We start from the raw sequence: 22035 nt of genomic DNA, 5'->3' as shown, positions 1-22035 counted from the left end.
TAGCGTATCAGATGTTAACAGTGCATAACTAAAGTAGATAATATGGTTTTAATATGATAATATTTGCAAATGGGTAGATGCAGAAGATGTGAAATGCCTCAAAACCCTTTTTTGTTAACTTTAAAACAAACAAAAAAAAACTTTTCATGTATGTTTGTTTGTTTGTTTTAATGTATGTTGCATGTTAAGGCTTTTGTTTTTTCAAATCCACTCTGCGTCATTGAATAATTCATGTTGAACTTACCACCTAATTCATGAGAAATGAGGGCTAAACTACTAGAAACCAGTCGTTTTGATCCCAGTTTCAATTTCTCTTTTTTCTTGACATGAAAATAGAAGTTGACCACATAGTACAACAGGCCATTTGAATAATTTAAAAAAGCATTGAAACGCCACATAAAAAAATCAGTTCTAGGACGTTAAATCATTTGACACCAAATTTGTCAGGGGATTAAATTAGATTCAACATGTTAGTTTGGTCACAGTCCAAACTCCCACACAGGGATAAAGACCCTTATTTCTGCTTACCGTATTGTCTTAAGGGCACAATACACTCTAGCAAACAGAACTGGAAATGGCAAGTAGAGGCAAGAACAAATATTTAAATCATTTTATTTTGCACTTGCAACTGAAAGTTGTACATACACAAAATTACATTTTAAACACACAAATGAGACTTTCCATTTGAGCCATAAGACTCAAAACAGACCAGCCAAGGAAGGCAGCTCTAGATGGAGTCCCTAAAGCCTCTCGGATAACACATCAACAGTGTATAAGCACTAACATCTGATGACTTGGCTAGATTGGGTTTTCATAAGTGCACAGCTGAGCTGTGGAATCCTAAATAATAATATTTAGAATTATGTTGAGAATCATAAATTAACTATACATAACATAATTGTTTGATACTGCACAGTTCCGTAATTGATTCATTGAGTTGACAATAATAAATATATTTCAAATGTTATACTTTTTTAAATATTGTACAGTTGTGGGGTTGAATCATTATTCAAACTCATTATTCAAACTCTTATTCCCAGGGATGTACTACTGCTCTGAAATGTTATTTTGCTAACTGATCGTAAAAATCAGACCTCACCCATGAAGAAAGATGACAAAAGAAATGCCTTGAAAACAACAACAAAAAAAACCTGTTAATAAAAATAAAAATAATAATGGATACAACTTACTTGCTGTTTTTCACATAGCTAATACCAAATGAGACTGCGGTAAAATGTATTCTAGTGAATACACAGGCAGAGATGCAGGATGGCAGACTCAGTTGCCTGGCTCTGCGTCCGCTCCTGCGACCAGTATGACCAGACGAAAGCAGAGCGCCAGGAAGCCTGTGCCCAGCAGGTCTCCCAGAGCGGTGAGGTAGGGGATGGAGAAATTATCAGGGTCCAGACCCTTCCGCCACATCAACCGAACAATGAGGTCCGCCACGTACAGCAGGATTCCCACCTGAGCAAAAGCAATACAAACAAACATGGGGGATCCTGTGTTTCAATGACAGAGTTCACCAAGGGGGCTGTTTGATTTAATACCACTTTAAGTAACTTAAAATAGGATTTATTCTCTAATAAATGCAATTGTCTCACAATTTGGTTTACGGCTGCATTAAGAGTTTCTATTCTGGACCACCCCAATGATTGTAGACAGTACTGAAAATACAACTGCATCTTTTATTAATTAACAATACTGCGGGGGGAATTGGGAGATCTTCAGATCATGCCCAAGCTGAACGGAAGGGCAGTAGTCGGGGGTGGGGGGAGTTACTGTGGTTCTGTACCTGAAGGAGAGCGGCAGTCAAGTAGAAGAGGACGAAGGTGAGAGTTACTGCCATGTGGCCTCCCTGGAGCAGGGTAATCGTATACAAGAACACCAGGTGACCAGGGACTACCAGCAAGAACAGGACACGGGCTGACCTGGAATTGACTCCTGCAAAGGGGAAAAAAAAAAAAAAACATTGCTTTTACTGCAGCACAGTGATTCAGCTCTGTTAGGAATATCAAGGTTGGCTACAATTTTTACACGTAATGAATCCATAAACACAAAGTCACAAAGTAAAGCACAACAGGAAGTTCTGTAAGTGATGCATCAGATAATATCTGTCTTCAGTTCCTTTAGGTGTAATTTATATGTAGATTTTTCTACCAAATTATACAGCCTTCATATCTTTGCTGCTAACCTACGACTAGTTAATTTCACAGTCATGGTTGTTGGTACATCTAGGAGAAATGAATTGAAAAAGGAAAAGACAAGGAATATTAACTTTGTAAAACTGTACCAACAGAAGTCGGTGAAACCAGACAAAATGGCTGTAGTTACAACATACATATTTTTGTTCTCTGCATTTCCAATACCATGTAAGGTTCCCAGTTTAAAAATGATAAAGCCACAGAAAGGAAATTGGCCCTGTTACATAAAACATACACCTACATCTGGCAACCCTAACTATAACATATAAACTATATGGAAAGTGTATATATTACACAGAACAGCTGGGTATATGGTATGCGTTTTGATAGTTCGGTCCACTGACCTGAGGAGAAGAAGGTAGTGAAGGGGTTGGGCCAGTGCTGCCTCAGCTTGTATGGCAGAACCCCAGGCATACTCCAGAAGTGGAGGTAGGTGGAGATTCGGCTAGCCTGGATAGCAACCAGGTTCCCTCCAACACCTAGAGAGACGGGGGAGGGGGTGTATAGCAATGAAACTGCTGTAGAGGTGATATTTGCCCTAACTGTTCATCTGCCATGACCAAGCTCTGCAGCAGCGTTAGTTTATTATTGAACAGAGAAGATTAGTTCATACACTGTGTTGTATGTGCTCAGTGTGCTGCCATTGCTGGTAGTGTCACGTGAGCTGTTAGTGTCAGTGTGTTGATGTGTAAATAAAACTTGGTCGCCTGCGGGGCCTATCAACTTTAACCTCCGTCTGGATCTCCTGCCTGTCACTCAGCAGCGAATGCACACACCCACACGGCAGACGACTACTCTGTCACAAGCATTAATACCCTGTACCTTTTTAAACAAGGGATATAGGGGAGATCCCTAATAAAAGCTTAATCTCAAAAGACAACAATTGTGTGAATACAGTAATTGTTACAGCTGTGTATAACGGTATTTAAAACAGGACTAATTTATCTGACTTTTTACATATCCGCTCTTACTCTGGTCGAACCGCAGTCGGATACGTGACGAATTAATATTAATGCATAATTTTTTAATAAAAAAGGAAATGGCAGTGCACAGAGAATGTGAAATACAGATGTTTCTATAGAGATTTGTTTTTCTTAGTGTTATTTTCTACAGCTAGTAGCTGTATATTGAATTGACGTCATTGCTCTCAAAGTGATTACAACATTTATAAAATAAAATCAGCCAACACAAGCAAGCATACTTTATTTTTGGGATGAAGCCAGTTCTTGATGATCTTAGATCTTATTTTACTGGAACCAATCAGATAAATAACCAATTAATTGTATAGTGCAGCTTGGCCCACTGAAAGAAATAATGATTGAAACAGATATGCCCAGAGAACAAATGGGTCGTCGCTGCCACGGGGATAATATAACGTGAGGTGGGCCAGGTTTTTCAATCCAACCAATTGGCTTGCTCATTGGTGATCTATAAGCTATTTAGGGCTTCTGAGACATGTACCAATACACAAGCTCAACCACGATATATCACAATATATCACATAGCAACGACTCATGATCCAGGTATACACAATTAACTAGTTCACATGTATCTGCCTGTAAAATGAGTCAATGATGTGTGTCGGTTCCATGTTTAAAACCCTTGTAAATCAGCCCAGAGACTACTGAGAAACCACACAAAGGCATCACAATATAATAATGGCTGTTTTACTGTAATCCTCATAACAATATAATGATCTGACACCGCCAAAATGTTTAAGACAAATGAAAAGGGTGAGAGATGCCTTCGTCAGTCAGCTGCTTAAATCAACAGCAGCTGTTTCTTTAATCAGGTATTTTGGAGTTCCCTGTGATAAGTGCATCTAAGTATTATTTTGCAAAACATACAGATTTACAGGAGCAGCAAATGGACTAGAAAGACAACATTGATCTCTAGAAGTATTTCAGTTTATACTTTCATTCCTTTTCAAGTAATAATTGTATAGGCATGTATTTAATAAAAAAAGGCTTCAAGTGCCCTGCAGCAGTGCCTTTGATAGAAATGCCAACATCTTTTGCTCACTTGTATGCATTAAAACACAGGAGGGGAGATGTACAGTGAGAGCAAATTAAATAAAGAAACCTTGTATAAACTAGGCACAGATAGCAATAACGAGAGGAAATGTGAACCAGACTACATATTGTTCCAATGTAATAACTTCGACAAGCCACTTCTAAACTACAGTTTGACATTTTCCACTCGGTTTACATTGAGTGTGGTGACACGCTGATATATATTTCTATGATTTACTATCAGTCTGACAGACAGATCTTTAACCATCTGTCACATTAAATCAACGTGAATGTTCAGGTTTAGACTTTAATATAATTTTACACTTTTATGCTCAGTTATTTCTCCTCCATTTAGAATGTCCAATTATGTTTCCTCACTGTACCACCTAGCAACAGATTGAAATAAATGAAGGTGAGTGGGTGTCCCACAACCAAGTCTATTGCCTCTTTACACCCAGGTGCTTTACAGCGGACCTTGGCCCACAAAGGACAAAGGCCAGCAGGTGTCTGCTTGAGCCAACTCAGGCACTGGCCAGTAGGGGCACTGTAACAGGCCGAGGAGAAACAGTTCCTGCTGATTTATTTCCCTGACCCACATTAGCAAAGAATTACCATGTGCTAGGTCAATGTTGTGTATGCATCGCTGTGTGTAGAGAACTATTTCTAGTATATTTGTAAACACCATAGATCAGGACTGATGGAAAATGAGATGATCACATTGAATATGCAGAAAAGTCCTTAGCCTCCCACATTCTAGCAGAATTAAACACAAGCATGCCTGCATACCTACCATTTATAACTGGGGTGAAGACCGCCATTCCCTCAAAATCAGGGTCTGTCACAGTTTTGTCCAAAATAAGACCGCCAATACTGTAAAACAAACAGAAAAAATAATGTGAACACTAACACAAAAGCACAATGTTTCATTAATTGGTGTTCGCTGTGGTTCCTCAGGCTACTTGCTCCGTCGACTGCGGTCGAGCTGTTTCTGAAGATGCTGAATGGTGTTTGCTGTAAAACATCGTTCAGTATCCTCATGTCTGTGAATACAAAATGATAGGTATCTGTATCAATAAAAGGTAGATCACTGTATGCATTTGTTAAAAATGCAAGTTTGACATACAGAGTTTGGAAAGACGCAGAGGTATCTCCTTATACTGAATTCCCTGAACACCTTGTGCTAAAGAATGTCCTAACCAAGTTTCATCGTAACAGGTTAAGCGGTTCTCATGAAAAAATCTTACAAACGGGCTTTTCACTTATTTGTCTGTTGGTGGGGTATAACAGCTGGTCTTGACTGTGAAACAGCCCCAAACCTGTGCGAAGTATTACCAGTAGTGCTGTTTCTACTGGATCAGATAGACGTGGAGGTTAGACATGATTACGAGAGCTCTATTTAGCCCTAAGGAGTGCTTTAAACTTCTGAGTTTTAAGAAGTAACTGGAGGCGCTTACTGAAACAGAAAATTATATAAAAATCAATCTAAGGAAGGCTCATTAGATAAGAAAACTCTGACCAAGTTGCTCTAAGTTAAATAATAATAGAAGAAGAAGAAGAAGAAGAAGAAGAAGAAGAAGAAGAAGAAGAAGAAGAAGAAGAAGAAGAAGAAGAAGAAGAAGAAGAAGAAGAAGAAAAGCAATCAGTATCACCTAATTAGCATTACTATTAAAACCTCTCTTTCTGTAGTATAGGAAGGCAACTGTTCAAAACGTTATGGAAAATCTCATTTTGAAACTCCAAATTAAAAAAATAAATAAATGAATAAAAAAAAATTAATAAAGTGCTTTCTTGCATAATTTTCTCCAGTACTGGCATGCACAAACCAAACATCTGGCAACCGGCAAGCCATTTTTACCAGCTTTTTTAATTCCTGTTATTTTGATGAGTTTTGAGTACTGGCACTCTGGCTACAAAGCCTTTCCCAAACTAACCACAGTACAACACACAGATATCACAAGGCCACAACAGAGGCCCTACCTGCTTATTGACATGGCGACAATGACTGGCTGCCAGCCTGACTTCAGCACCTCCCTGATCTGAGGGCTTCTCTTAGCGATGACCACCCAGAGTGGGATCAGCACAATGAACAGGACACATACCAGGGGAGACAGGTAAGGGATATCTGAGGGACCACAAAAACGAACGCAGGTGTTAGGACAGTGAGAATAAAATTCATCATCATTATATTTCAATATGTTATTAAATCATGATGTCAATTTAGTTTTGTTCAAATGGACTTCTTTTCTTACTTATAAAGTCTTTCTCTGGTAAGGTTCTACAGCACAAGCTTTGACGCTACTTAAGGTTGGCTGACACCTGGTGGCAAATAATTGTAAGCACTAATATCAATATTTTTATGTTAATTTGGTAGAAAGAAGAAAAAAAATGGTTCTATATATTGTTTTAAATTATTTTACTTAACATATATGGGGCCATATGCACCAAAAAATTCATGTAATAGCTTCAAATAAAATAACTATAATAATACTTTTTGTGCACGCACTTTCAAACAAAAAACAACAAAAACACAACAGGACTTAGGTAAACAGTGGTTTTATGCAAATACTATTATTCCACAATCAAATTCATAAGTAAAAGAAGACAAACATTTTGGCTATGTCCATGATCAATTTAACTCCAAAATATCTGTTTATATCAAAATGTACTGCTATGGCCAAAAGTGTTGCATCACCTAGAATTTTAGCATTGACAATTAAAACAAAAAATATGAACATAGAACTTAGATCTTTTATTTAACATATCGTAATCAAAGAAACAAAATGTCACATTTTTCAGAGGTGTGTAATCTGATATGAAGCTAAATTAGTTAATTTATAAGGTAATACAAAACGTTTAGCCATAGCAGTACAGTGAAACTAGACCACACAGTTGCCTACTGTTAACCAGGTAACTATCTTACCTTTATATTTGTAGAGTGTAGTGCTAATTCCGGCCAGCAGTGAAAGGGTTATCAGGTCCCCAAGACTGGCTGCAATAGGTGTGGCCACATTATCAGGGTTAATTCCCACCTTTCTGGATGCAATAATGACCCCAATCATGACCAGACCTAGAGACAGTGAGAGAGACATTAATATTGTCATTAGAAAATAATGTAGACAATTAAATCAGTCCGTGAACACTGCTTTAAAAAGCAAGCAGCTTAAAATTGCGACAATGAAAACCTGCCTTGACTACTTACCTAGCGACAGGGCGGCTATGAAGGCAGTCGCGACACTGCTGGCACACAGAACCGCGGCCTGCTCCAGATCAATGTGTCCTTTAGATATAAACCCCAGAATGACAGCCGCTACTGCAGCCAGGAGCCCCACAACGGTGGCCTGGACCTGTGAGTGCAGAGAAGGGGGGAGAGAGATGAGCATTTAGAGAGTACATCAGCTCTTTAGGGGTAAAGTAATTCATTGTGATACTTTCAAAGTTTTGTATTTCCATACATGACTAACATAACTGCATAGCTTCTTTCTACCACGTGATTTACGACTGATTAACAACTACGATTTATAGTTATAAATTCATCTCAGTTAGTTTTGCCTTTTAACAAAACCGTCCATCGCAAGATCATTTTATCAAGATTGCTCATTATACAAAGTAATCGCTTTTCTGATGTGCTGTGGTCCATGTGGACAGCACGTTAAAAAATGTATTACTGTAACAAACGTCCATTTAAATTTGGATCAATTTCAACTGAACAGGTGCCAAGACACCTCCAGTGTTAGTGTTACCAATCACAATCCAGAAATCATCTAAAGGAGATTCTGAGACCCTCAAAAATCTGATCGTCTCCAGGCCATCCCCACTAACAGGGAAAACACAAAGTGTGTAATATGTTGTACCCAGCACTGGTATTTCAAAATCCGCTTCACAGTTTACCTGAATCAGGGCTAGGTTGCAGGTAGCCATCCTCCACTGTTCCCGCGTGTTGTCCATCTGACCAGTGTTTGACTAAGAAAAAAAATATATACATATCTGTAATGAATTACAGTGAGCAGTCGTGCAGCTATAACTTAGTTTCATCTTTATATTTTTGAGTCCATTGTACTTCATAGTATTTGACCCCTGTTTTTCTGTCTAATTTAAAAATTCCCTGACCACAGCAATCCTCAGAACAGCTGGAGAGCGGTGGTCTTCCCCCAATCCCATGACCAAGCTAACTGCCTCATTACACTCAAAAGCTCTAGAGAAGATTTTGGTGAGCCACCAGGCCCTGGAGGACAAAGGCCAGCCCTGCAGGTCTTCGCTTTGAGTGCATCAGGTACATGGCCAGTAGGGTGCGCTGTAGCCTCCCTAACTCGTAGTGAGTCCCAGAGGTAATGCAAAGCTTCCTGTGGAATCCTCAGCAGAGATCAGCCACTTCGCAGAGCCAAGGCGCCATCTCTGCACTCCCCTGTCTGTATGACTCACCCTGCCCGCCTACAGTCATGCCTTACACGAGGTCTCCAGAGGTCAAAATTACATTTTTCAGAAGATTTAGCACCTATGAAATAAAATGACACCACTTTTTACATCCATCTTCATGTCTCTCAGAGTTTCCTCTAACAGAAAATACATGTTGTATAAATGGATACCTTCTAGTAAGCAAAACTTTCCAGTTTGGGCTCCTGTACTAAACATACAAAAAGATATATTTGGTGTTTGAACTTCGCTGTTATTGTTATTATGCATTAACAATTTTGCATGCTATAGTGTGGTAATAAAGTACTTTTTTACAGCAAACAAATATCTGCACCCCATTAAAATACTCAACAAGATACATGTGTTGTTTGTATAATATATTTTTGGCATACTAACATATCTAAATTATATTTGTGTTGACTTGCCTCTGAATACACAAATATCTACAGTCCCAGGTATGAAGCTGTATAAAGAGGTGTCGTATAGCCAAGACTTCACAGGGAGACATACACTTTATGTTATCTTATACTCACTGCCGTCGACAACCGGGAAGCCAGGGTCATTTCAAGGTTACCCTTCAATCCCACCAAGGCTGGCACCAGAATAAACACTTCAGTGATGGTCTTGAATACCTCCCAGTGCTGAAACAGAACATTATACAAGTAGGTAATCACAGCCTTTCTTTATTACTAAGCATATGTTTGTGTGAATTTGGAAATCTGCTATTACAACTTCTAATATTGCATACATTATTTCAGATGCTGACTATTTTCCATGTTATGGAGACTGCTGGGGCCAAATCTAATTGTGACCTTCACATTTACTTAAGATGGTCACCATATTGGGAGCATATGACATTTGGTTTTTGGATTAAACAGATTAAATAAGGAGTAAATATCAAATAATTATTAAATAGTCTATTTGGTTTCCAATTCATGCTCTGTTCCTGTTTTTCATTGCATCCTTGAAAGGTTCATAGCATTATTAGACTAAGCGAGACTAAGCTTCCCTGTGGTGAAGAAAACAAAACATCAGAATCAATGCATCTTGCTGGCAGCAGCAACAAACTCAGCTTGCCCATCACAACGTAAATGTCAGCAGGGAAACTCACACAGGAGTAGGAGGTGATATTAATAATCAAATTAGTCTTTTACATTTTGTATACCCTATTTATTATATTTAACACTTTGAGATATTGGCTGCAGACACAACTGTATTCTCTTCCATTGTGAGTATCAAACAAGAAAGAATCAACAGCTTGACCGTGTCTTTATTAAGTGATAATGCCTCTTGACTGTAGTTGACTGCGAAGGAAGTTATGCGTTCCTAGCTGAAGGCAAAGGCAATAACGAAAGTCAAGGTCAACTACCACAGTGAAGAGCCTTCATCGAGGATGCGCTTGTCCTTGACCTATTCAAAATGGCTGGCTGGCAGCCATCTTCTTGTTTTTGTAAATGCAAACTGTCAGCGATGGGTAGGAACACATAATGCAGAATACAGCTTGCAATATTTTTAGAATACACAGGGTGCCTCCACAATATCCCCTAGCACCTCACCTGGGATTTGTAACTCCAGCACGATGCACTTACAGAGTTTACCTGATCTCTAAAACAAACAAATACTGTATAGGAATAGTAACTGTCTTACAGTGAAATGTGAGTGCAATGGATGGCAGGTGTAACACTGGGCATCTCGCCAGCCTCTGTACTGAGCACAGAAATTAGAGATGAAACACTGGGCCTTTTGAGCCTACAAGCTACGGAGAGCTTTACATTCACATAAATGGAAACCTTATACCAAGCACTTCTCTCACAATAATTCACACCTCGGTTGACTGCAAAGCTTTTTGCACCCGTGGGCTTGTGTGTGCATAACATCAGTGTGGGTGAAGCTGTATAATGGCAACAGGACAGTGCTTACGGTACCAAAGTTGGTAATATGTGTTGAGTAAACTCTCAACGTGTATGTTACTCTCAACATGGGCACTGACATTTTTACTATCATACGAAGGCTGTAAACTGACAATGAAAACTTGTTACAAATCTAGGAAATGCAGCCTACGTAAATGTGACCTTTCCTGAAATCTAATTTGGGTGCACACAGTGAAAACACTCTGTCGAGTTTAAACAGAGATTACATTTTAACCAGGATTACAATCCCATAATTCACTGCAGAAATGATGCATTTCTAAGGAAAGTGAAATGCAAATGATTTCATATCAAAAGTACAAAAGAAAGGTAAGGCAATCGCTAAAAAATATGTCGTTTTAGTTCACGGCAGGTTCTATGTTAAATGTCATATTTTTATAGATTGATACTCAATAACTGTGCAAACAGAAACCCAGCATCCACAATTGTTTTATGTTGAGTAATTAACATGTTTTATTCCATTTAATTCATACCTATTATCTTAAAATTTCTTAAAGGTAATTACTCGGAACATACATACTGTAATGCTACCCTGTCTTGGTGGGTAAAAATTACAGTTGCACACCCATAATGGTCATTTGCCACTTCTGTTTTGCTTACTAATGTAAAAGCACTATGGTTGATCTAGCCTATACAAATTTGTCAAGCAGTTAGAACTGAACAGCAGCTCCTGCACTCATGGTCAAAGCACCTCAACACAATTAAAAAGCTTATTCCTAAGAAAATGTCACTTGCGTACTCTTTACATATTCAGAAAACACAGTTTGGTATGAATTAAAGCAGAGATCTGAACGTATTTGCCATTGACGTGTTTTTGATGCAGTGCCAGGGAAAATAGTAATTGTTTGTGTAAATCCACAGAAAGTAACAATGCAATTGGCAGATGCCGAATAATAAATCAACACCTAGGATCAGATGTTTTTGAAGAAAATGAGAAAGACTCCTATCAGGCTGTGTGAGTGGACTAAATACTCTGAAAAAATCACTAACAACTACATCTAGTACCCTATATAAAACAGTACTAAACAGTATCATATTTAGTCAGCTGTTGTTATCGGTTTGCCGCTGTCAGGTAGGGGTGTGTCTCTGAGAGGGCTCAGATATGAGGAGTGCCTGTAAGGAGGCCTGGCTGTGGAGATAACTTGCTTCACACAGTCAGGAAAAAGCTACACCATTGCCAGTAGATTAGATGTGACACAAAACACAGTACAGGGGCTGGACAAACAGGGTGTAGAGCCTATAGGGCAACTGGCTATCAGTCCATGCGACAAATCTTCAAGGCATATGACTTGCCCTGGAGGGTTATAAGACCATTTTTCAATGATTTATATCTGAAAGTTGAACTATGAAGCTGCAAATCCTGTTCAACGCAATGGTCCATAGAGCTGTGACTTTTGCGACTGTGCCTTTAAACTGCCACCTGTCTTAAATATGTAGTCCTGCTAGCTGCGCCCTCTTTCACTGTGTTTGCAACAGGGAGACGCAGCTTTTAAATTTTTAACTATAGGGGGTATAGGCGATTTGTATACTTGATGGTTTAGACTTTCATCATTCCGTCACATTCACAGTGATTGTTTTTAATTTTAAGAAGTCAGTACAGTTCTGCTTCAGCTCCGAGTTTGACTTAATCAGGGCCAGTCACGCGACTTACACCAGTCTGCTGTTGCTATGCTACAAACTGCACTGTGAACGTCAGAAAGATTTTCAAAATACCAGTCAGGGACGCCATTTGCGTCTATTCAACCATGTGGAGGGACAGCCCCATTTGCACAAAAGTGTGTGCTATATAGTATAGGTGTTTCCCAGTTTTATCCTATCACTGTACATAGTAAATATATTAACTGACCGAAGCAGCTAGAACAAAAGGTTTAATTAGTTATTACAACATATGTTTTTTTTTTTTTTTTTTAAGAGGATAATAAAATGTTATGGTTGAAAAACAGCACTGTAATGTAAAAGACTCTATAGAGCGGTTTCTCACTAGTGTTATATGATACATATGAAAGGTATCTGATCACAACTTTGTTTTCGCTCCCTGACATTTAGAAAACACAGCATTGGTTTGAACACATGGGTGGAAATTGGAACACATACTTGCATAATATCCATCGCCAAGCCAGCCGCCACCATACCGAGTCCAGCCACCAGGTACGGCAGGAGAACTTGGGTGGCGATGCTCCAGGAGCTTTCTGGTAGGAAGCCATTGGCAGACTTTGTTAGCTTACAGGTGAAACCACGCAGCTTCTTCCCCTGGAAGCAGAACTCCAGTTCCAGTTGGGTAACAACCATGATTTTTGCTGCTAACCCATGCTCAGGAAGCTGGTCAGAAGAACAGGTTTCCCCAGAACTGCCTCCACCCAACTGGCTTATTGAGTCGCTCAACCGGAGTCAGAAAAAAATGGCTTTTTAACTCATCATGCTGTCAAGCATTCTAGACTGAACTGACATAATTCACAGTATGAATCAGATTACACATGTCTGGACCTGGAGCAATGATGCCCCCGGCTTTGGTAAAAGGTAGGTATATGATTCAAGAGCTCCTAAATACTGATACAGAAATATTCCCGTTATATAATCAATTGTCATTCAAGCCCGACTAGTAAAGGAGTTGAAATTCAAAGATATTGATCCACATCAGCCTTTGACATCTTGGTAAGGCAAAAGTAATCCAAAAGACTACCAGCTGTACTTTCACACATCCAAAACAAAGCCCAGTTTTCTTGTTCTGATTAAAAACGACAGAGCTAATTCTGTGCAAGGTCACAAAAGGACAGGCAGCCTGCAGTCTATCCAGGTGACTGGCATCAGTCTGAATGAGGAGTGTGAAGGACATGCAGTTATTTTCTTACTGCTTGTACCTGTCACGAACACATGTCTCCTCGCTGGTCTTTAGGCAAGGTGTGTCATGTCACAGTGGCATGTCCGATCATTCTGCTCACACTCAAAATAGCTCCCTGCCTCCCTCTAAAAGAATGCCGATACACAGTCCAATCAGTTTCTGAAACAAATACTCTACTCCTGTTGTCACTTCCAAGATACTGCCAGTTTCCTAGAAGCTGGGATGATTAGAGAGCACTGCGCAGCCACATTTTAAGCTGGTGCTTACTCACTGATGCTACAGTGAGGAATCCGTGACCAGTTAACCAACCTCCGTGCATTTTGTTTATGTGGAGCAGCTGGCACTAGAAACACAGGGGTCTGTAGTACACGCAGACATGTTTTACTCCTTTAGATAATGCACAAAATGTCAGAAGTACAGCCAGGGCAAACATTATGAATCGCATCAGGCTGTGTTTAATGATTTTCTTTGCACTAATGAGTTTCATGATAATCCAAAGCTATAAAATACATCTTCTAACCTCCCTTTTCTTGTGTTGAGGATCTTTGGGTCTTTATCATGCCATTAGGGATATCTAGCTATTTCAAACACAGCACTATAGAACTGAAAGTGTATCCAGCCTCCTACTGCCTAGTCACTTCCTCTGGTGCAAGTGAATGTGACGCCATTGGTTCAGCACATGGGTAGGCAACTCCGGTCCTTGGCTGTTGTTCCATTTCAGCTGTAACAGCTGATGAAGCGCACTAGGACACTAACGAGAGGTGTACATAGTTATAACCAAGGTTGTCTACCCATTTTACCTACAGCACAGGAAGCAGTTAGGTACAATATTTATTTGACCTACAGAATGAATATGAATGAATAAGTTATTCATGGTGGTGTAAATAAATCTGCCTCAGGAGATATGCTTCAGTATACATGCCTGTTCATCTTAAAAAAAAGTTTCTAAAATATTATAGTAAATTAATGCCTGAAGTGGCCTCTGCATTGCGACTTACTAAGCAAGACAGTCGCGGAGCAAAGCAATGTCTTCAAAAAAAAAAAAAAAAAAAAAAAAAAAAAAAAAAAGGGGGGGGGGGGGGGGGGGGGGTGTACTATGCATTTGTAGTTGTGCCAGTTAATCAATAGTTCAATTCGACTGATAGCAAACCACTCATCAATCCAGCTTCATCCATAGTTATCCTGTGATTACCTCTAAACAGAAATGGTTGATACATATATACAGACAGATTTGGCAAAATGTAGACTGTGTTCACATTGTTCAAACAACGCTGTAGACTTTACAGACTGGATTCACACCATCTGTCCCAGACTCGTCCAGAAAGATTCTGAGGTAGGTATTCAACATGTCCAATATATTTTAATTGAACAATCACTTTTATTCTGTCTTGCCTCTTTTGTGAGAGAGACAGAGCACAGGTATAGCTTTCAAACACTGTCCAAGATGTTTATTTCATAGTCACTAAAAATAAAATGATGAACAAAATTGCACAAGTGTGCCTAGATACACTAGGATTAAAAAGACTTTGGAAAAATAAGAATGTAGCACTAGACTAGTTCATTTCTGAAAATATACCCTGTGGTAGTTCATAGCTTCATTTTGAGCAGTCACAATTCCCATATTATCGACCCTGTTGCTTTTCATCCAACCCTTCTACCCACACCGGACCCCGGTCATCAGCAGCCTACCTGGACATGATCCAGCACCAAGCCTGCCATCACCATGCCCAACCCTGCAAGCAGGTAAGGGAAGAGAACCTGCAAGCCGATGGCTATTGAAGACTCCTCCTCAGTCTTTGCCATGGCAACCTTCTCCTCAGCCTGCCTCTTCTGTGGGGCTTGGGGTGGAAGCACAACATCCTGGCCCTCCGAGCTGGCAGCTTTCCTGTCGTTGTGTTTGCTCTTGCCTTTCGACTTTGACCTCTGCTTGGACCGATCTCCATTTTTCGACCGGCCCTCTTTTTTCCTCTGTCGTATCTCCTCTCCAGTCATGGTGACCCACTGCTGTCCTAGGATTCCTGCACAACACAAACAAAGAGAAGAATTTGTTTCCAAAGGGTGGAGTGGGCGCTGTAGCATTTAGCTGAATTTGGTATTTGTTGTAAATAGGCAACATATTTGTATGCAATCAATGGAACAAAAAATTTACACAGTAATAACAATTGTTATTTGAATAACAATTTAAGATATTCCAGATTTTTGAGTGAGCCTAATTTCACACCATGCACCTTGTCGAAAGGTAACTTATAATAAAGCAAATAGCGTTGTGACTGAGACTTCTTGTAATATACAGTACAGCTATTAGAATACCAGTTCCTGTGATGGAAAACAACTCACATATGCAAGTGTCTATAGGGTCATTTATACCAAGCCCATGTATGTAGGCTATGGCTGTTTTGTCAAATGATAGCTAATTAAACATACACTGGGAGCCTGAACTAACAGCTATCAGAAAATACAGTGTAAAAGATTACGGGATTTTGTGACTCCAGCTCCTTTCACCTCTATGGAGATGGATGCAAAATGTAAACACTGACAGTACTGCACTTCCAGTTTGGGGGTACAGTATTAATCTCATTCTGAAGCAGAGCAGTGTTTCAGTACAGGAGGAAAACGAAGCAGAAACAGAATATGTACTAAGAACCAGATGCACACGTGATAAGACACACGATTTACGAGACAGTGTTAGGACGATAATAAAGTATTGGTAGAAGTGGCAGTTTGCTTCAACAGACTTGACGTGTGGATTTAGGCTATATGCTGCTCTGACTTCGTTTATATTCCGCTAACCTGGAGTAAATCAGAATACAAAATACAATTTAAGAAACGCGCAGTGTACCTTGTGTGTGTAAACGTAACTGCATCCAAATGTCAACCTCCTTTCCTATTTACCTCTGCTGCTTTAAATCTGGTTGGCATTTGAAGCTTATAATATTAAACAAAAAAAACAAATTGCATTTCTCTCTCGTTGAATCAGCCCGCCAGGAAGCTCCAGTTTGTTTCTGCAACCTTTTTTTTTTTTTTTTATGAATGGACAACAACAGCACTAGGAAGGAATTACAATTCGAAAAATACAATTTCAACAGGAAAGTCAATGCAAACGCGTAAGCAATTGTGTTAGGGAGACGTAGTGATGCAATTAGCGCTGTCTTCCTGTTTTGACCTGGATTACCAAATAGGAAATTGCAGTTCCAGCACCGCCGCTTTCTGATTTGTTTCACCGAACATCGCATCAACCAGCAATCTTGTAACCGATTGGTTTTCACCTAACTACAGTGCAGCCCTGCCCCCATTTGAGTCGGTTTTAGGAATTGACAAAATCTGGCATTCTATGGTAAAGGTTACCACATGTATATATCGTCTGTGTATGTGTATGTCCTCCAAAGGTCAGCCTCTCCAACCAGCACTGCTATTGGTCACTATCAAGGACAAAGTGCTAACCAACGCTTATTTGAAAATGTAGGGCAGTCACGCGTTAATTAACAAATGTTTTTCATTTTCTGCATTTAAAATGCTGGACTGTTCTAAACTAATGCCAGTAAATCAACATTTCACTACCAATGGGGCAAGACGGGAGATGTGGCATTCTGCATTAGGGGCTGTATACCGATTACTGGCGTTGCACAAGGAACAGCCTCAGATGTGATGACCCTGTCAATTTACATACTGGTCATTCCAGCTCAAGTGGAATAAATTCAGGGAGCAATGCAAGTTACAATAACCTATTTTTTTCTGACTGTGACCTAGAAAAACAATATTTGTATCTTATTTGAATATGATTGACATTGTATCTGACATTGAAAAGAAGCGTGTTTTGCTTGTTACTCTCTGGTTGCATACCTGGAATAAACCATTCTATTTAGCTTCACAAACTAATGATTCACAACCAAAATCGCCAAACACCATCCAAAGAGAAGAGAGCAAGCCCAGGATACACTCGGCTGGATGCACAAATGCATATGGAAACAACATTACAACAACAATATTATTTGTGGCAAAAAACAAACAATGAATTACAGTGCAGCCAAGTGGCTAACTCTGAACCCTGGGTCATCGTGTTTCAAATCCAGGATAACTAACGTACTCTAAAGATCAGTTTTGTAAGTGGTACGCTTAAATACAGTAGCACGCACAGGTCACCTGTCCATTTCATCAACACATTCACTTAGCTATCCAGCTCTACGGCCCAAGCCCTGCGCTGTGCAGTTTTTAAACAGACATCCACCAATCAGCAAGGATTCAGCCCTAACTAAAAAAACAGCAATGGGTACAGACTGTAGCCAATCAACGTTTTCAGACACCCCCAAGCTTCACCGTATAATCAAACCAGTACACTTACAGGAAGTGTGTGGTGGTTAGAATCACACAATATTTAACAAGCAGTACCTTTCAGCTGCTGGGCCCTTCAGTGCTTTCTGTGTGGAGTCAGTAACAGTCAGCACTTTGAAGCTACTCTGAGTAACTAAATACCACGGAGGCACAAGTGAACGTCACTTCATATGGGTACGGGCTTCGCTTTTAGACCAGTTTGGACACATGAGCCTTGCTTGTGTTGAGACAGACATGGAAAAACATAATCTCATCGAGGGCCTGTGGCAGTTGCATACAGTGTTTAAGTATTCCACGAGTCGAACACTTGCAATATGACTTCAAAAGGAACTGGGCCAAATAGTGCCAACAAGCCAGCCAGCCAATAATTTAACACAACGCTTAACAAAACCTTACAACAGAGAGAGGGTGCTGATATGACAGATGAGACTGCGTGTCTGTGCTGCTGCAGTAGATTTTACATAAATGCATTTATTAATACAGTTTCAATTAGTACCGTCTGCTATACTGTACGTCTCACGAATGAACTGACAATGAATAGAAGTGCAGCACAAATAAAACTATTAGGAAGAACACAATAGCTTTTTAATGTATTGGGTGTAAAAGCTGATTTTCATATTAGAGTTTCATTCAACCGTATATACAATCCGATATAGTTTAAATCGCTATAAAAAGTTTCATTTCTCCAGCGCCCAACACTAAACAAAAACATTTCTATTGCATTGACAGACATCGCGTTGACATGACAGTTCCATTTTATCGCCACACAGAAGCAGCATCGGTAAAGAACTATATTTCGAACAACTCTAAAGCCATTCTTTCAGTCAGGTTGTGGTCCATTTCGAAACTGCCTGTTATAAAATATAATCACTTGAAAAGCAATACTTCACAAGAATTTAAGCAGGTGCGCATGCTGGACAGCCATAGGCTTTATGCAAATTAGGTATTGCGTTTCTCGGTTTGATTCGCTAACTGTGTGCGCCAATCAGAAGTCAGGTACTTATTATAGCTTGTTGTATTCAATTAGATTGTTGCCACAGGGATAGGGTTTTTAAGAATATATCAGACATATCATTTTTTGCACAAGGGGTCAGTTAAGGGATACTAAAATGATAAAGATTAGAAAAAAAGTTGATTATACTTAAACTAGCAGTTTTAACAAATGGCCACACGATGGCAGCATTGAATAAGAAATTAAGTTCACTACCTGAACTACTATTTGCAAGCAGCAGAGGGCACCGCAGCTGATTGACAGCGTTTCACCGAATTAATAAGGTTAACCGGGGGCGTGTCTCTTTGTGAAACAGGTATTTAATTAAATGTATTAGTTTGTGGAAGAAGAAAGCCGATTAAGGACGTGTTTGCTATTGTTTTGTAAAGATTACGACTCATAGAGCTCATTAAGCCAGGTGAATGCACCCCATGTTTACTTGTTTATTTGTCCCTGCAGGGTTGTTTTTGAATGCAGCATTAATGACAAATGTGATGTTTGTTTATTTGTGGTATCATGGGTCGGTTTGTTACTGTTTGGTGAGTGGCTCCTAGTAATGTGTTTAGCTTTTATGAGGCCTGATCAGTAACTGTTAATCTGAGTTGCCAGATTGTGTGTCTGCTTTACTGCCTGCTGTTACTGTTACAGCTATGGCCAAAAGTTTTTGCATTACCCAATAGAATGAATAAATAACTTATAAAACGTGCTCAATAATGTTTTGTTAACATATTGAATTACATTCCGCTTTGTAGTTTTCCATATACTTAATGAAAAACGGAAATGGAACAATGGAAACGTGACATTTCAAACTCTAACATGAAATACTGTGCTGGTAGTATGGCTTTCAGTGATGTTAAATAAAATATCTAAATTATGTTCATACAGTTATTAAAAACTGGAGTATTTGCTAAATTTGCATTGCTTTTGCAAAACTACCATTAGTGTTTTAGGGAATATCTTATTTATTTATGAATTGTGACGAATGAACAGGTCTTTCCTAATGTGTGTAAGACTGTTTGGTAAGAATGTCATTACTAAGGGCACTGTCTCCCTCTTATCCTTGTTTTATTCTAGTAGGTTGTCTCACTGAACTTAACTTTTAGTTTTCCAGCTATGTCTCTATTACTATTTCTCGGAATCCTCTTGATTTGAAGATTTATTAGGTTGTGCAGATGATTATATGTGTGATTCCTGGTGCCCATATTAGTGGGTTTAGATAAAGATGTTTCCATTGACCCTTGATAGTTTAACTAATATTTATCTTATTCTTTGCCACCTGTATTGGTCTGATCTTATCATTATCTTAGTTCAGTTGTGAGTGTGTGTGTGTGTCTATAACATATACTAATACAATATCATCAGACAGGGTTACTTTAGTAGGCACTGCATTGCAAGGTTAAGAATTAGCTGGTAAACACACTGTTAATAGCAATGCGAGACTGGGAAGGTTATGCGGTGGCACTGGACAAGCTGTACTTATTCATTGAAGTCACATGAAATTATTCATTTGCTAAGTGTGAATTCAATAATAGATGAAAGAATAAGTGTCTTCATAAAAGCAGCTTACCACCTGCTTATTCTCTCAGGCTGCAAGACCCCCCACCTTCCACCCTACTAGGGGTCAGACCTCTCCCTTTCTATCCTCTCCTACTTCTTCCTCCCTCTGCAGGGAGGTCTTCTCTTTCTCCTCCATCAGTGGAAACACAACCAACATTGTTAGTTATAATCAACATTGTTACATACCTCAGGAACACATCTCTGGCAGCTGGATTTGAACCACCATCTTCAGGGAAGAAAGGCCAGAGGATTAGCCCACTGCACTGCCAGCTCCCACAGGAAAGCCTTGTTTCACATTGTCTATAATGTAAATTAGCAAATTCTTTGAAAATAAAGAGGAACCACCTGGATTTGAATCCAGTTCATCAGACAACAGCATAGCATGCTAGTGAATTAGCCCACAGTGCCATCTCTCTTTCAGGCAAGAGTGTGCTTTTTCATTGAATATAAGGTCATTGAACAGTCTTTGAAAATGAAGGAATCAGCCAGATTTGAACCCAGTCCTCCAAGGAAAACAGCACAACATGCTAATGAATGAGCTCACTGCACCCCCTGGCTCCTAGTGGGTGTCTAGTAGCCTAACTTTGTATGAGATGAACCGTTTTCAGAGATTGCACATTTCTGGATTCTGGCCCGTTGGTGACCTGCTAAACCAGGTCGGTTTCGGGTCAGAATTTGAACTTTTTTTCGCAGTTTGCGGTTCAGGTGCGGGTCAATAAAAAATAATTTTTGGGTCTGAATTTGAATCACCAAAAACATTTTGTATCCTTTCAGCGTACCCGTCTGTGACCCTTTCCCAAATAACGTATTAGAAGGTAAATGTACCGGTATTTCCAACACTGAAGCAGGGGGCGATTAGGGAGGAGTCAGCTAAAGCAGCGTTGTTCTCGCTTGTTTGATACGTCGCACGATCTTTTTTTATCACATCTGTTTGGTGATATTAAAAATGTTTGTGAATGAGGTGAAACAAAAGACAGCGCAGGGTTTATATCATGTAGTGGATCATTATGGGGTGGGTCCACTTTGTGCTTTCACACGATTTGATTGGCTCTTGTAATAATAATCGAGACATGCAAATTTCAGCATTACAATAACCAATCAAATCGTGTGAAAGCACAAAGCGGACGGAGCTTATTTGCATACAAACTCCAGATTTAGCTGGCCAGTTAAATATTTAGCGAAATGTTAAATCTTGTAACTAGATTTATAATTATATCTGAATGTACACAATTTAAAAAATAAATAAACAACATTTATAAAAAAATACAAGACATAAGTTAAATCAGAAAAAGACTTTAAAATATTAATGCTTTTTTTAAAAAAAAATTATTTATTTATTACACATGGCACCCCATAGATAATAGTTTGAGAGGTAAATTGCAAGCAGTGGTCTAACAATGTTTTCTTCATGTACAGTGGTATTCCAATAGTATTTTTCCCCAATATCCCCTGTGTGGGTGTAGACAGCAGTCTTACCCAGGTCCTTCCCAATGCCAGACTGTTTGAATTCTCCGAAGGGGGATGCCACATCCATTTTGTTGTAGGTGTTGACAACATGGTCCCAGCCTGCAGCTTCTTGCTCACGTACATGGCCTTGGTGATGTCACGGGTAAACACGCCAGAGGCCAGACCGAACTCTGTGTCGTTGGCATGCTTCACTACACCGTCAACATCGCTAACAGAGAGAACAGTTCACGTTTTCAAACTATATTAGAGAGTCAAAAATCACTACTGCAATTAAAAGTGTTGTGCTCCACAAACAAGAGTC

General features: G+C 39.4%; 1 protein-coding gene across 4 annotated transcripts; it reads right to left on the bottom strand.

The window, feature by feature from the left end:
• Positions 1-582: 582 nt before the first annotated feature.
• On the bottom strand, positions 583-17849 carry LOC121328252 (solute carrier family 41 member 1-like). Of its 4 annotated transcripts, none has more exons than XM_041272828.1 (11): positions 17777-17849; positions 15080-15408; positions 9157-9264; positions 8102-8173; positions 7413-7557; positions 7134-7280; positions 6191-6335; positions 5004-5083; positions 2546-2680; positions 1793-1941; positions 583-1464 (listed from the first exon to the last, which is right to left on the bottom strand). In XM_041272828.1, exons 2-11 carry the CDS (start codon positions 15380-15382, stop codon positions 1279-1281), a joined length of 1470 nt encoding a protein of 489 aa, XP_041128762.1. In that variant the 5' UTR covers positions 15383-15408; positions 17777-17849; the 3' UTR covers positions 583-1278. The 4 variants fall into 4 exon arrangements, with proteins under 4 accessions (XP_041128762.1, XP_041128760.1, XP_041128761.1 ...); XM_041272826.1 differs by lacking the exon at positions 17777-17849 and adding an exon at positions 16230-16551; XM_041272827.1 differs by lacking the exon at positions 17777-17849 and adding an exon at positions 16283-16551.
• Between the last annotated feature and the right edge of the window lie 4186 nt (positions 17850-22035).

The sequence above is a fragment of the Polyodon spathula genome, chromosome 16, assembly GCF_017654505.1.
Source record: "Polyodon spathula isolate WHYD16114869_AA chromosome 16, ASM1765450v1, whole genome shotgun sequence".
NCBI classification, from domain to species: domain Eukaryota; kingdom Metazoa; phylum Chordata; class Actinopteri; order Acipenseriformes; family Polyodontidae; genus Polyodon; species Polyodon spathula.
This window is presented reverse-complemented; position numbering and strand designations above follow the sequence as displayed.

Coding starts and splice junctions, on each gene's coding strand:
- LOC121328252 (XM_041272826.1), bottom strand. CDS start 16,254: ATGCAGTTACGTTTACACACACAAG. Junction 7,281..7,412: donor CATAGCCGCCCTGTCGCTAG/GTAAGTAGTCAA, acceptor CACTGTCTCTAG/GTCTGGTCATGATTGGGGTC. Junction 5,084..6,190: donor GTCGCCATGTCAATAAGCAG/GTAGGGCCTCTG, acceptor TTTGTTTTACAG/TATTGGCGGTCTTATTTTGG.